General features: G+C 38.2%; 1 protein-coding gene across 1 annotated transcript in view; it reads right to left on the reverse strand.

Annotated features, from left to right (window-relative positions):
- The window catches only part of LOC136238542 (uncharacterized), a 33,836-nt gene that overhangs the window by 9,496 nt on the left and 6,906 nt on the right, over positions 1-17,434 (reverse strand). The window contains exons 4-14 of the mRNA XM_066029089.1: positions 6,170-6,532; positions 5,742-6,095; positions 4,847-4,984; positions 4,750-4,800; positions 4,625-4,696; positions 4,069-4,140; positions 3,984-4,022; positions 3,667-3,933; positions 725-1,006; positions 629-673; positions 57-131 (exon numbers count right to left, since the gene is read on the reverse strand). Of these exons, the coding sequence (XP_065885161.1) occupies positions 57-131; positions 629-673; positions 725-1,006; positions 3,667-3,933; positions 3,984-4,022; positions 4,069-4,140; positions 4,625-4,696; positions 4,750-4,800; positions 4,847-4,984; positions 5,742-6,095; positions 6,170-6,532 (1,758 nt within the window). The remainder of the gene's footprint in view (positions 1-56; positions 132-628; positions 674-724; positions 1,007-3,666; positions 3,934-3,983; positions 4,023-4,068; positions 4,141-4,624; positions 4,697-4,749; positions 4,801-4,846; positions 4,985-5,741; positions 6,096-6,169; positions 6,533-17,434) is intronic.

Here is a 17,434-nt window from a genome sequence, read left to right on the forward strand (position 1 = left end):
ATATGTACATGGTCAGTTTGTATCATAATATCATCACCAATACAATACAAACTTACCATTTATTATAGGCCTAACAGGTATGATGTATAGTTTAGTTAAGATCACAAACATGTCCAGGTGTGGGTACTTTCCTATAAAGAACATACGATAGACTCTGGTATTTGCTTATCAAACTATATCATTTGTGTAATTAACTATACTTGTTAAGCACATGTGCTTATAAATGACAGCTGGAAGCTTCTGCTGGAGATTGTTATTTGTGCCTGTTACCATACATTTTCCAAGCAATTTGAATACAACTAATTATTAAAATAATTATTTTGTTTAAGTTGAGGAAAATGGCAGCCACTAATATTACAGGCAGTGGTACTTGTTAGATACATGCCTGGTAAAAGCATTGATTGTACTGTGACATTCCTGGTTTTTTTTATGATTTTCTGCTTCCATTCTATGTAGCATCAGCTTACACCATGCAGTGATTTCCACCATATGAACACTGTAGACTATATGATTAAGTAGACATGGTCACATATTACCTGTTAAGTGCACATGGTATAACTTGGGACTAGTGCACTAGACACTTATACGTATGTATACATGAGTGACAACAACACAATTTGATGATTACGTTGCTTAACTTCATCCCAATGAGCTGGCTCAAAATCAACAATTTCTGTAAAAAGTATTTTTTAAATGATGACAAATATTCTGAACAAGTACGTACCTGGTAAAATTGTTTTGATAAATGTGGCACAGGTTTTCCTACCAACTGCCTCAGACTCCATCACTTCAAGTATGTGCTTCCAGGTTGGGTGTCGGCAATGCTTCAGATAATTTTGGAATACTGTTCTGCATAATTCAACCACTGGAGATTCGTTGTTAGTGGCTCTCATTTCCACTTCTAATCCAACTGCTATTGCACACCAATCCGGTGCTACCATGTCAACCACAAACTGGCATAACTGAAACTCCATCGGTTTCAGCTGTAACAACTCCTCTTGGATGACTAAAGCAACACCATTACAAGTGTCCACAATGTGTCAAATGAACTGGACAACTTTTATGTCTTCGAGGATTTAAAAACCTGAAGTGACGTCAATAATTACCGAGGTGCAGCTGAGGTGATTATTAACATCACCAATGGTTTTTTTTAACATCCTCGAAGACATGTATTACGAGTGTCTAAGTGTTTTAGACAATGGCATAGAAACAGTGAGTTAGTATGGAGAGTTCCCATTGTAAACACTGAGGGCATTTCAGTGAGCAAGATATGAGGTGGTGCAAGCCATGGAGCACGAATAGAGGTTTGTAAAGTCAATAAAAAGGCATTATAGATATGTGTGAATGGCAGCGAATGTGAATAGCCAGTGCCAGCATGGCTGTCTAGGTGCTTTAATATGAGGAAGGCCACAAACTGAAGTAATGGATTTTTTGATTAACCAGCTACCATGATGGTCTACTGAGCTAGCCACATAACGGTATACCTGAGTGTAATATTATAATCCTGTAACAATCGCTTCATTTCCTTTGGTGTTTACTGATGTGCTAAATACTAATTGTCCACAAGAGGCTAATTGCATAACTGTGGGCCACATTGTGCAACTATTGAGTCAGGTGTCTTACTGGTAAGACACCTGATACCAGGTTTCTTTGTAAATAAGAGACCTGCACACATCAAAGGAAACGCTGAATGCCAATACTTAAACTTTTTTCCTTATACTTGTAATATCTAGCTGCCTGTCATACAGCAGTACTGTATAATAGAATCAAGAAGGTTTGCACATTTTCATAAAAATATAATTGACCAGAAACCAGTCTCATAATACCTTCATGACACTTTGCAGTATTGTTGAGGTATGATCAAGCCCAAAAGTACCTTCACTGCAACCCAAAATGCTTCCAATAAGTTGCTACAAAATTTTAATATTTTTATTTAGTGAAATTTTCTGCTAACTGACTGACAAACTAATTTACTGATGCCTTCAGACTAGTGTAACTCAACAACAGCTAAGGTTGTGAGATTGATTTATTTCACTGCTAGATGTTGCTTCAGCCCAACAGTTGTCTTTTGGCATACATGTAACATACGCATCATGAGCTTACTTTGTCCAGGCGTCAATTTGTGGCAATGCATTATGGCTTCCATGAGGCTGTAGTTACTAGCTAATATGTTTATCATCGAAATTTTGTTTGTGCAACAAAGAAATTGCTAAAAGTGTTAATATTTTTACTTGTGCAACAAAGAAGTGTTCATATGTTTGCTTGTGTTCTATAAACCCTGTATTAAACTTACAGGCAGTTGATCTTTACTGTAGGGTATATGTGTACGTGGTGCCATAGGTTAAAATAGTTTCTGAACTCACTGTGAACAGCTTTCCTGTTATGCAGGGGCGGATTCAGGGAGGTTTAAAGTCCCTTTTGTTACTCGAGATACTCTAATAGAACAACCAAGATCGGGATATTTTAATAGAGCAGTCACAGTATTCTTCAGAGGAACATTACAGTGTAGCAAGCTACATACATAGTTACAAATAAGGAGATATAGTTGATGAGGAGCAGCTATTGTTAACAGGCAATGGTTTTTTTTCTTGTTTTTCGACTTACAGCTAGGCTGAAGTTGCAATTCCAGAGTGGATCCCCCCTTTTGAAAGAGTCTGGATCTGCCCGTTATGCTGTATGGGTGTTTCAACTTCAAACCACGAATAACGCTCAAACTTACATATCTTTATAGTCTTGACAGAGTCTTGAGTCTACTCTTTAATTTTGTTCGCGGACATTCCCTTTGACTTTGACTTAAAGGGATACACAATTTCTGATAGCCTACAACTGTTACACCACACTGTCATTATTTAATTGAAGCGGTTTGTTAGAGTTACACTTCCTTAACAATGAAATAGTGGTAATTAATACGTACATGAAATAATAAAATGTATTACTGTAATATCCAAAACAAAATTGAATAACACCATAGCTGTAATCAATACTAGCATTAAGTGCTTGTGCACCTGGTTAGTAAAATAGTTCAATAAGGCCACATAAATTTAATTATTATTTCTCATCCTCCTGCACTCGAAACAGCAATGCGAGAGGGTGGATTTTTATTTTATTTTTTACTAGCTAGATAGCTGAATTAGCTAGCTAAAATGACTCAGAATGTAGTGCCTTAGACTGCTCTAGTAAGGTACCAACTTTAAAAGGTGCTGGATGGCTGCACTAAGCCACCAGTGGTGGTAAGAAAAATGGCAGTGCGGGCGGGGATGAGAAACTAACAATTAAGTTTATGTGGCTAACAGCTTGTTAGTGTTAGTACAACAGCATTCAGACACTTGGAGAAACTTGGTACTGTTGTACGACTCTCAAATTGAAAGATACGTGCCCACGACAGACAATTTTCTTTATTGTAATGTTACATTTAGGATATTAGGATATTTGAATGTTCTATTAGAGTATATCAATATTTTACATGACTAATTCGTATAATTTCAGCATGATCTCATTCTGAGATGAGGGCTTTCTCTCAAACAACTAAGGGGAGGGTTTCAGCCTCCTAGCTTTTAGTCTATCACTTTCCACAGCCTATCCCTATGGTATCTATAATACAAACTATCAAGACACTGAGGAGTATATCTTACAATTTTCAGTCATACAGTGTACATAGTATCATACCATTATCTGATAGTTTCCTCACTACTTGATCTGAATGTCGCTGGTCATCCACTTGAGGATGACAAAGTGCAACTACTAAATCATGCCATGTACGTTGACCAGATTTCAACCATTCCTTCAACATCACTTCAAATCCTTGTTTACCCACTGGCAGTTGATCTATCACTTCTTGTGATAGTCCCAGTTTGTATGCTAGTAGTTGTAGCTTATCTTCACTAATCTGACTGATCACATGATCACTCAGTGCCTGCATGTGTGGTCTAGTATCTGTAATGTGTACACTAACAAGTTAACATGTGAGGGAGGGTGCTGGTAACCTAATGGATTGTGTTCCTCCACAGACAATTGTTCAAATCCTATTAAACAAGTATACATTAGTAATACATCAGAACAATACAGTACCATTTGTTCTACAAGAGCAGCTTGTACCAGTTCGGGATCCTTGAGAAGTGTTACCATCAAATGTATCAGGTTCTGTAAATGTGTACACACGTGTTAGATGATCAAAATTGTATGCATACTACAATTTTCCTATTGAGTGTGTATATTGAATGCACATATATAGTCACTAAAGAGATATCTAGCTTTGTACCATCAGAAAACATAATAATTGTGACCGGATTTGCAAAAAGGTATCTTTTTACACTTACCAGTAAATGATTAACTTGCTATTAGTATCAAAATGCAACCAGATATTGTAGCTACACTCATGGGAAATGTGATGAAATTATTTCTCATGATTAAAAGTTTCAAAGCTTCAAAGTTCAAAAAAGAAAAAAACTGGTCAAACTTTGAATTTGTGCACCCTTTTGCAAATCTGGTTACAATTATTGATAGTTTATTTATGACAGAGTCATTGTTATTCCCTTATCCTGACTAGTACAACAATCATGGACACTGGTAATATTATGTGTATATATGTATTACACACACACACACACACACAACATGTACGTACCAATTGTTAGAACACCCTTAATAACATTTTTAAGAGGTTTATGGGACGTGTCACTACCACTCTTGTCAGATTCTAGTGTAATAGTTGTACAAACATTTCAGCCATCACAAGCATACATTTTATACCTTGTAGTGGAGAAGTTAGTGGACGTCTCTCTCCATCATCATCATCCTCTCCTATCAGATCAAACACTCTAACTGCAAAATTTGATGGTATTGTTACCTTTAATTCTCTGGTATGATGGTCCAGTGTTTTTTTTGTAAATGAATGATATAATGATGGTTGGTAAAATGATCAATGCTGCCACTAATACTGCAGCCCCTGCATATAGAGCAGTAGTTAGTGCTGTTCCTAAACCACCTAGGAAGAAGATGATATTAACAGCAAAAACAGGTTGATGCTGTGCGACTTCTAGAAAATTCAGGCACCTTAAATATAAATTATGTATTTATTAGCTTTGCTTTTGGTTTGTAAGTTATAGTTAAAGCATTTCTGCACGTGTGTATGGATAATACAGTACAGGGGATGTGTCAAGATGCTAATACAGTACAAGATGAAGCTGAGTGGTGTATTTCCCTCAAGACACCCCCCAAGTGCTGTAATTTTCATGTCACGCAAGCATAGGAATTGGTTTAATAGTACCCAAGGTCATATTTCTCAACCAAATCACTTCAAATTTTGGTGCCCGTACACCCTTTTACCAGGAACTTTTTGTATTTTTAGACTTGCTTAGATTGCAAATTGTTTCTGGTGCATTCTCAGGTGCCTGAGAATGACATGCCCTAAGGATTTCTTTTTTGTATTTCAGATTGCTTTTGGTGCATTCTCAGATACCTATATATTTCCAGAAAGATTTTCGTATTTTAGATTGTTTCTGGTGCATTCTCAGGTACCCAAGAATGTGAGAATGTAATCTCCATAAATGAAACCTTGACAGACTACTTTTAGCACTAAAACTTTTGCCTATGTGGGTGTGGAAAGACAAACAAAACACACACATTTTTTGATGAAAACAATTTCAGGAAACCAGGCGCACACCTACAGCTGGCCTGTAGTCAGCTGAGGGCACACAACTGGTTTAATAAACATATAAGCGAGGAATACAAGATTGTGTTACCTTCAACCTTCAAATCAGCTGACATATTGACTGACACAATAGCATGATCAATCCCCATACCCCTCAGTATAGTTTGATTGTAATAAGAGTAACAGGAGTAAATCCCTTCATCACTCTCAGTGACATCTGAGATACTTAATGAATAAACAAAGTGTGTATCATTACCAGGCATTGTTTGATTGGTAAAAACAGCCTTAGTTGATATATTGGAGGGATCATCATTTCTCATCCAAGCAGCATGGGTGAAGTGTTCCAGTGATGAAGCAACAAACTTACAAGTAAACTTTACTCTGTCATGTTTGTGTAGTGTTCTGCTATCAGGGCCCTTCATGATAGTGGGCCTCTTGTAAACAGCTAAATAAATAGGATGAATTCAAAGGTACATGAAACTAGGTAACCACAACTTTACTACGAGAATAAAAACTCACTTAGGTAAGAAGTGTCAGAGGTGGGTTGTTCCAGTACCAACACAAGACAAGTTACAGCAGCTCCATTTAATGACATATTAGAATGGATCTTTAGTTCTGTAGTGAATTTACAACATGAATAATTGCCGTGAGGGCAATTCTGTTGTGGTTTAGTCACTTCAAAATCAGCTATGTCACTTTCATCATCAATAAAGGTAGCATTTCCATTGTGAGGTGTAACACTCCATATGACTGTATAATCTATTGGGTCATAATTCCCTCCAAATACACAACTAAACTCTACTACTTCTTCCTCCACTATACTCTTGTTGACACTTTTACTGACCAAAGGGACAGCATTCCCAGGAGGAAAACACTGAACATCTGTAACAATATTATCAAATACAACGGCATATGGTACTATGCTGCTAGTGGGCAGCATAAACACAACATGAACATCATTGTAGCCATCCTTGACCACCACTTTGATTTACAACCTTTAAAATTGAGGATTTTATCCTTCACAGCTTGGTTGATCTCTTCATATCACTTCCTTTTGCATTCTAAAGGTGACCCACAACCAGCTGTGAAGCTTGCTTTAAAAATATCAGGGGCGTAGCCAGGATTTTTTGAAGAGGGTTTGGATTAAAAGTGGAACGTCTTTAGGGGAAGGCCTGAGTGCTTCCCATAAACCATGTTTGAACGAAAATGATGCATACACAAAAATGTGCCCTTAGGCAGTAACATTAAAACGTGTTGTTTGTGCATCAAACTAGCTAAAACCTACACACTGCTGTATATGCAGCTGATAGAAACTATAACGGTAAAACTAACTAATCTTCTGACTTCTGGCAGACAGCAAACTAATTTCCTAGCACACAAAAGCCCTCTACACTCTGAGTCCCTTAGTTGGCAATACTTCTTTCCAGCTATACAATATCTAATCCAAAACAGCCAAGCTGTAAAAAAGAGTGCGGCTCTCAAAAAGGCTATGGTGAAAAAAGATGTGAAATCCAAGGTGGCGGCCAAGAAATGGCTGTGATGGTAGGTTAATGGTAAAAATTTTAATAACAACAATTCAGGTGAATTTTGTGCCAAGACCAAGTGGCACCAAAATTCACCTAAATTGTTGTTATTAAATTTTTTACCATTAACCTACCATCACAGCCATTTCTTGGCCGCCACCTTGGATTTCACTTTTTTTTTCACCATAGCCTTTTTGAGGGCCGCACTCTTTTTTTACAGCTTGGCTGTTTTGGATTAGATTTCACTCCTTTTTGCATTTGTATATCCCAAAGCCGGCCTATGGCCGGCTTTGGGGCTTTTTAAACCTATCTTTTTTTCTTTACCACAGGAAGAAGAAAAGATGAAGCAGATGTTAAATACTTTAAAACTTTCTAATTTTATCATTAAATGTACAAATTATATATATAATACAAATATTTATTACAGAACTCTACATGGTGGTTTCTTGTAACTGAACACTCTACAAGGTGACTTCTTCTAGCTGATTTCTCTACAGGGTGAATTGCTTGTAGCTGAACTATCTACAAGGTAACTTCTTCTAGCTGATCTCTCTACAGGGTGATTTGTTTGTAGCTGAATTCTATACAGGTGATTTGATTGCAGCTGAGCTCTTTACAGAACGGTTTCTTTGTAACTGAACTCTCTACAAGGTAACTTCTTCAAGCTGATCTCTCTACGGGGTGATTTGTTTACAGCTGAACACTCACTCTACAAGGTAACTTCTTCTAGCTGATGTCTCTACAGGGTCACTTGTTTGTAGTTGAACTCTCTACATGATGGTTTCTTTGTAGCTGAACTCTCTACAAGGTAACTTCTTCTAGATGATGTCTCTACAGGGTCACTAGTTTGTAGCCAAACTCTCTACATGGTGGTTTCTTCTTCTAACGTATCTTTCTACAGGATGATTTGTTAGTAGTTGAACTCTCTACAAGGTAACTTCTTGTAGCTGATCTCTAGATCTGTACAAGGTGAATTGTTTGTAGCTGAACTCTCTGTAAGATAACTTCTTATAGCTGATCTCTCTACAGGGTGATTTGTTTGTAGCTTATCTCTATACAGGTTACTTGTTTGTAGTTGATCTCTTGAATTCTCGTCAGGGTGACTGCTCTATTAGAGTATCTCAATCTCACAATTGCTACACCAAGTTGGCTTTCGTGTTATAACTCCGTGGCTTTAAGTCTGATTCTTCAACACCATCGAAGAGCCTTTCTAAGATGATTACTCCATCTGTACAGCGATTTTCAAAGCATTACCCCAAGCGGTTTTTCTGGTAGGCCTGGCAAGTAGTCGTTTTTTATTAGCCAAGCTTGATTGCATAATTGTTACACACTGTTGGTTTTTTCATTGTATCTTCCTGGTTTTTAGCTCGATTTCTTTCAAACCATGAAAGGTTTGAGGTTCAATAATTAACCTATTCACCCACCAATTTTCAGTTTCTTCCCATAAGCGGTTTACCTTGTAGGCGTGACAACATATTGGTGTTATTTTTCGTGAATAATTGCTAATAACTCTTTGCCTGTTTATCGTATTCCAGCCAAAGTTGGTACTGAGATGTGCCTTTATACCCCCCTTCTGTGTGCCAAATTCCAAGGCAATTGGACATGGCATTCAAGTATTATGGCAGTTTTTGTAAGTGTGCGAAAAGAGGAAGAAAAATAAGGGGGGGGGGGGGGGGGGGGGGAACGAAGAAACTAAGCCAATTTTTGAAGTCGCATATCTCGGGAATGCTTGAAGTGATTTTGCTCAAATTTGGTATGTGGAGCACTGAAGTAGCAGGCATGACCACAGCAAAAATTGTCTTGTTTCATCAAGGCAGCATAGAGCTACGGAGGTGCGAAAATTGCATTTATGTTCTTCCTGTCAATATACACACGAGTGTTGCGCGCCGGCTTCTTGGGCCACACGACACTACCATGTGTCTTGATTCTTGGCCGGTCCTCCTGTTGATGGTCAATAACTTCAGACTTGGCTTGTGCTCCAATGTGTTCGAGACATCACGTGCCCACAACATGTGAACAAACCATTCATCAGGTAAATATACATCAACAATTCACAGTTTGTGCTAACCTGAAACATGCATAACACGACTCAAGTTTTGCAGCTGCTGCCTTGTAACATGTCTCTCAAACAACCATTGAACAGTCCTTCGCCATTTCACCCGTGCCATTTCAACTATGCATCATGTGTGCAATTGATCATGCGATGCAATTGAGATAATTTACAATGGTTCAGTGATGTGACCGTCAAGAGTAGTACAGAGGAGCGCCAGTGGGCAAGTAGCTACCGGAGAGCTCCAGGGCTGTAAGATTTGGTGTGATTTTTATTTTTTTTTAATTCTCCCTCTGAAAGGGGGTTTGTCCAAACCATCTGAACCCCCCCTCCCTGCCTACGCCCTTGAATATTTACCTGTCTTACAGGCACAACAGCTAATTGGCAAATAGTGTGCTCTATAAAGGATGAGATTTGTCAAAGCCAGTATGATATTATAGAAAATATTACAGTATAAATACATACCATGGTATTGATTGTACTCTTAAAATACTGTAAGGTAATATCCTTTTGGAAAGTGTTGATGAAACATTTTAATGCAATTAGAAGGTTCTCTTTAACATTGGTAAAGGCAGGAAATAACAGGATGATGTTATGAATCAGCTGTCATCTAACTCTAGATGGTATGGTGGTATTTCTACGGTATGGTAATGGTGTCCCTAAAATACCTTCTTCTTCAATACATACTGGAATATCGCCCAGCTCATTCAACATTTTATATTTATACACTCTGATGTACTCCATTTGTTACAAATTAACAACCAGGTTCCCTTAAACTTGTCATAACTTAGACTTATCATAATAAGCTAGCTAAAGCGTCAAGCATTATGCAAACATAATAAGACAATTTTTGTACAATGATTGCATGCACCAAAACAGCAAAACATGAACACACTACACATTATAATTACATTTTATATTGAAACACATAATGTTACCTTTACTGCTTCTTGGATTTTTATTTACACTTAAGATTGAGATACTCTAATAGAGTATTCACTTACTCTAATACAGTAGTCAGGAAATGCTGATATACTCCAATAAAACAGTAACCACTTGGCTACGTTGCCTCATGATAGTCAACCAATGGACTATCTTTTTTGACTACAAATACAATTGGGGAGGCCCATGGACTGTTTGATGGAAATACAATCTTCTTATCCCTTTCAATTCTTCTAACAATTTTCTGATTACCTTTCGCTGAAAAGGTGGTGTCCATCTAATGCTCTGACGAATAGAGGTACTTGTGGTCTAAATATGGTATGTTACAGCATTTGTATGACCTAGGACACTGGTATAATGTGCATAATTCACCAACAAGGCATTAATTTGCTCCTGTTGGGAGTTACTCAGATCATCTTGGGGAGTTTTCAACAGCTTCTCAACCAAGCTCTGATAATGCTGTTCACCATTGCAGCCCTCATTTACTAGACACTGCCTCTGTATCATTCTCCAACAGCTCAACTTTGGCAATTTTAGTACCCTTGTAGATGATCTACAATGGTTCTGTTTTTAAGTTTAACACTCTCATTGGGATTCTTTTTTGCTGTGGGGTAACTATTGCCCTGGCTATCAGCACTTGAGGCTTCTTGAACAAGTGGTCTGGTTCCATTACAGATATTACATTGCACACGATCTCTACCTCACTTTCAGCTCCAATTGCAAAATTGTCCTCAACAGTTACATCAGCTACTTGCATAGCAATATGAAGTGGATCTAACGGTATAGTCTTCCTCCCTCTGGACAGTTTCCCACCTGCCTTAAGCCCCATCAGAGACAAATTAATGACAGCCAATCCCCTAACCTGCAATGGCCCATGCATATACCATCAACCCCCACTAGTTGTGTGGTTACAAGACTTGACTCGCCACATTCAACCACTTACATTTATGATCATCACTACACTCGATATATATACACTACTGAAATGTGCAATCCACTTACTGAAGTCCTCTTTGTCACTGAAATTGTCAGGGAAGATCAGTGGATATATTGACTCCTGTGTTATCATCCTTATTACGTGATTGACCATGCTGCATCTGAAAAAAGGAATAGCCAACAAAGGTTGAACAAAACATGACAGGTACTCAATCTTTACAGGTACCATTAAATGAGACATGACATGGTACCACGACGTTTAGCATAGGTGACTTGCAAAAACTTCCTGCATCAATGTTGCATACTTATATCTCTGAGTCTCGAACAGATCGAGTAACACCGACTATTCTGCCAACTACATAAGTGTGAGGTAGCTTGCAATTGTATTGTTGTGAAAGATTACATCAGTGATTATAGCAACAATGAGTAGACACACAATTCATAGTCAAAGAGGTCTATCTTATTACTACTTTTAAGTGTTAATTAATTATTGTTCTGTAGAGGCTGGTTACTGGTCAACATCTCTTTGTGAGAAAGTGCAAGCTTCCATGATCCTTAATATACAGTATTACTGTACTGTACTGTATGGCTAACAAGGGGTGTGCGATTTGTTGCATACAATTACGTGTAGGATCATACTTCTGGCAATATTCTTTCCTTTGATGATATACTGCAGTAGTTCACTAACAATGAATATACCACTTTCACACCTCACTTCAAAGGGAAGAGAAGGTGTATAAGTGGTATAATAGCACTGCTATCAGTGCTCAGGAATGCATTAATGAGAAACGGAGGTAGTATATACAAGTTATATCCCTCCTAAGGGGGATTATAACTTGTAAATACTACCTCCTATTCTCATTAATGCATTCCAAGCATTCTCAGAAATCATTTGATTTCTTTGATGAAACTGTGTGATCTCCTCTGCTTTAAGATAGCGACACTTCACAGGATTGATAGTGGGTTTTAATTTTGTTAAGTGAGCCAAAGGACTTGGGGAAGAAGATAGCTCATTGTTTACTGAATGAAGAAAGGTCACAGGTTAGTATATAAAGATCATGTTGCATTCAATATTCACGTGGCGATCTCCAGACACTGGGCGTAGCATAGTGCTTAATTGATTTGGCCATTAGTGTTAATAGTATTCACTACTTTAGTTTATTCATGGCTAGTAAAAGTAAGTACTTTAGTGCACTTGAATCGTCTTTATATTGCTGTTTTGACACCTGACGCGATGTCACACACACATAGTAACTGGATGTGGCGCTTAATTGGCTAGGGCATTATAGCGCTGTAAACACATTCACTGCTTTAGTTTATTCATGGCTAGTATAATAAGTACTTTATAGTGCACTTAAGCTTCATTATAGCTGTTCAGCTCGTATTTGTGCTTCCTGTGTTTAATTGCATACCCACAATCGAAGCGATCTGCATGCTCGTGACGATACTTATATTCGGCCTCTCAGCAGTGCCTTGTTGTTGCTCTTACGACATTATCCACAATCGGAATTCACATGGTCTCATATAAATACATTCGCAAAGCATTCCTACAGTTTCCATGCACACTTACAGGTGAGTCACCCAAGTGGAATATATTAGTTGTAACATGGGCACTTGTGATTTGCCTGAAATATACGCACGAGCACGAGGGCGCAGCCCGAGTGCGAGTGTGTATATTTCAGGCAAATCACAAGTGCCCATGTTACAACTATTACATGTAACACTTTCACACCTCAGATCAAAGGAGCCGCCCGGGCTACATTTCGTACGTAGCCCAGCTAGCCGGGCTATATACATATGAAATGTAGACCGGGCTACAACTGGGCAGTAATTATATAGACGTTGATGCCAAAATCGATTGTGGGGATCGATTAACACTCATGTGATTAGGATACACGACTTGGATTTCGCTACGAAAACCACTCAGACGGTGAGCGTTTTGTTATGCTCGCCATCCTACAAGTTGAAAAACATTGGGCTAAGGTGAAAACTAGTGCTATAGTTTATTCATCAATTGTTTCTGCACGTTTTCGAATATGGACATGCCCCCATCACAAAGCTACCACTCTGCATGGAGTAACCACTCTACAAGCATAGATCCTTTACACCCCCGGGATAGGAATCTCCGCATACTTGCTGTACTGACGTGCTGAACTATCCGCACCGTTAATTAATTGGTGTTGACTGGGAAGAGAAAAGTCTGATCCATTGTTATGTAGTGAATTTCGTGTTGTTTGATACAGTAATCTTGTCCTTTACTTCGAATAAGGCGGAAGGGTGATTGTGGATGCAAAAACAGTAACAAAACTCACTGACAGACCCAAGCGATTAAAACTTTGGCTAGCTGTAACTCTGAAACTGTTCACTCTTTGTGCGTCAAATTCAGTCCGTAAGTATAACTTGGGATAAGAAATCGAACCAGCGAAGTCATTAGTCCATATCTCCGTGTTCAAATCTTGCCGCTTGAATGGTGGCGACAAATTTTGGCTAGCTCTACCCGCCTGAAACAATGCCTTCTTAACTTACAGTTTGTTTTGTGTACTTATCCATCCTTTGTTAATCGAACTGAAGTAAACTCATCGCCCGTACTGTCCACTAAACAGAGAATTAATACGCTAAAGTCGAGTTACTGATGCATCAATTCATAGATCTCTTTGTAGAAAGGTGTCGATGGAGGTGCAGATGGAAGTGTTAAAAACAGAAGATTCCAATCCCGGGGTATAAAGGATCTATGCTACAAGCAAGCTTACCTGTCTAGGCCTTTAGTGAACTGCATAGTTTTCCCATAAACGAGTCAATAGCACTGATTAAAACATTAAACTCATGTAACGGAAATTCTCCGTTATATCTAGGATATGTCCGTTTATCATAACCGAACGTAACCAGAACGTACTAGCTGCGGACCCATAATCGAAAATTTTAGGTATGCATATATAATACATTCAGTGTCTACACTCGTATTGGCTTGGGCCATTGATCGACCTATGCAGGCTATCAGCCTAATAAGTGTTACATATTAGCTGTAACACGGGGCATTCGGGCTTTGTCTGACATGTATGCCCTCTGCCCATGTTACAACTATTACATATGCACGCCTAAACTGTCAATTACTGAAAAGTGAAGTGACCACTGTGCATTGTTTTCACCTATGTTAGTCCATAACATATGTACTGCGGTATGCTGAAAGGCACCTGTCAGACTGAAGTGACTGAAAACAAATCAAGTTCATAGCCTTAACTGTTATGAGTTATGGTACCACTCAAGTGCAACGCTGTCTCACACAAGTGTGAGCAATTAAAAAAAACTTGTTAATTAAAGGGCATAGTACCCGTTTCGCTCATGAGTATTCATCCAATTTTTTTGGGATAAATACTCACAAGCAAAACAGGTGGCATTCCCTAGTTTATAAACTAAATACTCGCTAATTGAAGAGCGGGTACCACACTCTTAATTAGCAAGTTTTCTTTAATTAAAAACTCAATTTATAAACTTGCTAATTAAAGGGCATGGCACCCATTTCACTTGCGAGTATTCATCCTATTGCCCTTTAATTAGCGAGTTTTGTAATTACTTGCACTCAGACGATGTTGCATTTGAGCAGTTTGGCATCAATCAGTCAGTCAGCAAAAGAAAATTCCACTGAATATAAATTTTATAGTAACTGCCATTTTAGGTGATACAAAAAATACTTTTGGGATGGTTAATTACATTTTTATTATTATTAAGGCTTTACAGCACACATGCTGAGGGTCTGTAGGACACCCGGACCTACAGCCTGCTAAAAGATGTTGTATACAGTGTGTTTGGAAAGGTAGTAGAAAGTATACCTAATCAATACTGCCAATCCACCATGAGGCTGGCTTCTGGTCAATACATTTTTTGTGAGAAAATGCAAGTCTTCATCATCCCTAATATACCAAGGGTTCCGGTGATAAAAAGTAGTGAAACAAGATATATGAATGATGACTTACAACATAGTCACATGGGAAGTCCTATATATACCAATGTAGGGATTTCCTACATTAGCTATGTTGTAATAGCTACCATCATTTATATGTATATCTTGTTTCACTACTTTTATTGCTGTACCTCTGCTGTAACCCTACTCCATTTTAAGTTTAATTTCACTAGCTTGTTAACTTTTTTGTTATAGTATGACATTTATAAATATGTAGCTTATTAGAATACATTGGTCTCCATTCTTCTAGATTAAGGGGCGTGGTTTCCATGTCTTGTTGTCTACAGCAAAACTGTATTGCAGCTAGACAATTAGTTGGGTGCTCACCATGCTCTGATATCTTAAGGGAATGGCAGCATGCCCTGATTACTTAAGGGTGTGGTTACAATGCAATCATTTTATACATAAGTGCAGCTACAAGTATCTACTCCCTCTGAGTAATGTAAGTAGTTTTGTGGCACTTCTCTAAGGAAAGTGTTGATACAGAAATTAATGCCTCAGTATTGTTTCCTGACCATGTAATTGAAGATAAAAGAAAAGGAAAAGTGCAGAGGGTAGACACTCATTGGAACCAGAAAAGATACACGCCACAGGAAAGTTTTTTATTGTGGCGAAAATGGAAGCTGTGCACTGCTTCATTGAGTTTCTAGCCTTGTGACCATGGTTGGTTGATTGGTTTGTCTGGCAGGCAGGCAGGCAGGCGGGCGGGCAACCAGGCAGGTCTACATCTCAGGTTTTGACAATGTTTTTAAAAATTGCCGTAATGTTTTCACTGGATTTGCAGCAAGATGCAACAGATCTTCCTTACAGGTGCTTTTCGTCGCATTTAATGTTTCTGTGATGGTTTTTAACCCTCTCACCGCCACATGGCGGTTTCGATGCCTGTAGCATCACATTCTAAATGCTCTGTAACCAGTCAAGCATTATAGTAGTCCCTGCACTTATTCTGTAGTAGGCACGCCCTTAAGTGAACGGGAACAGGGATAACCAACTCTCGTGCACTATTGCGCGGTTAGATGATGCAATCGCGTACTTTCGGAATGTCAATAACAAGCATTGTAGTCGATTTTTTGACATGATTATGGAACTACTAATAAAGAGAAACAATAAGGAGAGGGATTATATAGGTTGGAGTGGCGTATTGCTACTTTTGTACACCTCGAAACAGTGACCTCGTGCTTGTATGCGCATGTGCACTTGCTCAAATGCTGGAAAACCAGACTTAGAGATAATCGTTTCAACTGTAAACAGGTTAGTGATGTTATTATAAACAGTGCTAGCCAGTAAAGTAGTGAAATTTCACGTTTGATTTCAGATTTTCGAACTTTAAAGTTATATAATGGATTTGTGGTTGCTCTTCTGTACACAACAACTTCATAATCGAATTCCTTGTTCTACAGTGAGTAATTTTATATATAGTTTTATAGGAGTATATGGTACGGTGTGTAAGTTACAGCAGTTTAGAAACAGTAGATTGGAGCCTCTACAAATTTGGTGGTGAGGGGGTTAATTAATTAATGACAATATTCTGGCAGATGTCATTAATTGTAGGGAGGAACAGTACTATCACACTGGCTATGCATTATTGGCAGTAACATCACTTCATCCACTTCTTAACAGTCACCATTGTTTTCATTTGTTTCAAAGGCTTAACCCTCTCTGCAGCTTGGCTATATATGCCTAATTGATCATCAACAGCACTGCTTGTCATTTATGCAAAATTGTACACAGCTAAGAGATCTGCATTTTTCTAACATTGAACAAGTTATCCTAAATTCGTGTGGCAACTTATGGTATATCTAACAGACCATATCACATTAGATGATTTGCTTTCTGGCTACCCAAAATGTGAAATTGACTGTTCGAATAAAATGGCTAGCACGAACACTTGAGAAATTTTGCTGACCAGTTTCTAACTGCGTAACTGTGAAATATAGGAGCTGGAACTTTATCTACATACAAACATAATACGAAGTGAACACATGGGTGATCTTCAGTCTTTTGTATAGATCTCTGTCACATAACAATTACAAGCAAGGTCTGATAGTTTAGAATAGTTGCTTCACTGTCTGACATTTTAACAAAAGTAATATCAGGAGCGCATTGAACCCTACGTACAAGGGAAGTCAAAGGTTATTTTATTAAAATAAAGAGACACGGACATTATGACTAATGTATCCACAGGGGTATCCACTTCCATTGCAGACACACATTTATTTATTTACATACAAGGTCAAACTCCTTGCCTCACACTAAGGTGTTTGGCAATAACTACAGGCACTTCCCATACTATAAATTTGTAGGCACTTGGTGTTAAATGGCTATCAATCGAGCAGTTCCAAATGTAAATAATTGCTCTATTAGAGCAGCTGATT

Source organism: Dysidea avara, chromosome 11 (assembly GCF_963678975.1).
Source record: "Dysidea avara chromosome 11, odDysAvar1.4, whole genome shotgun sequence".
In the NCBI taxonomy this organism is placed as follows: Eukaryota; Metazoa; Porifera; class Demospongiae; order Dictyoceratida; family Dysideidae; genus Dysidea; species Dysidea avara.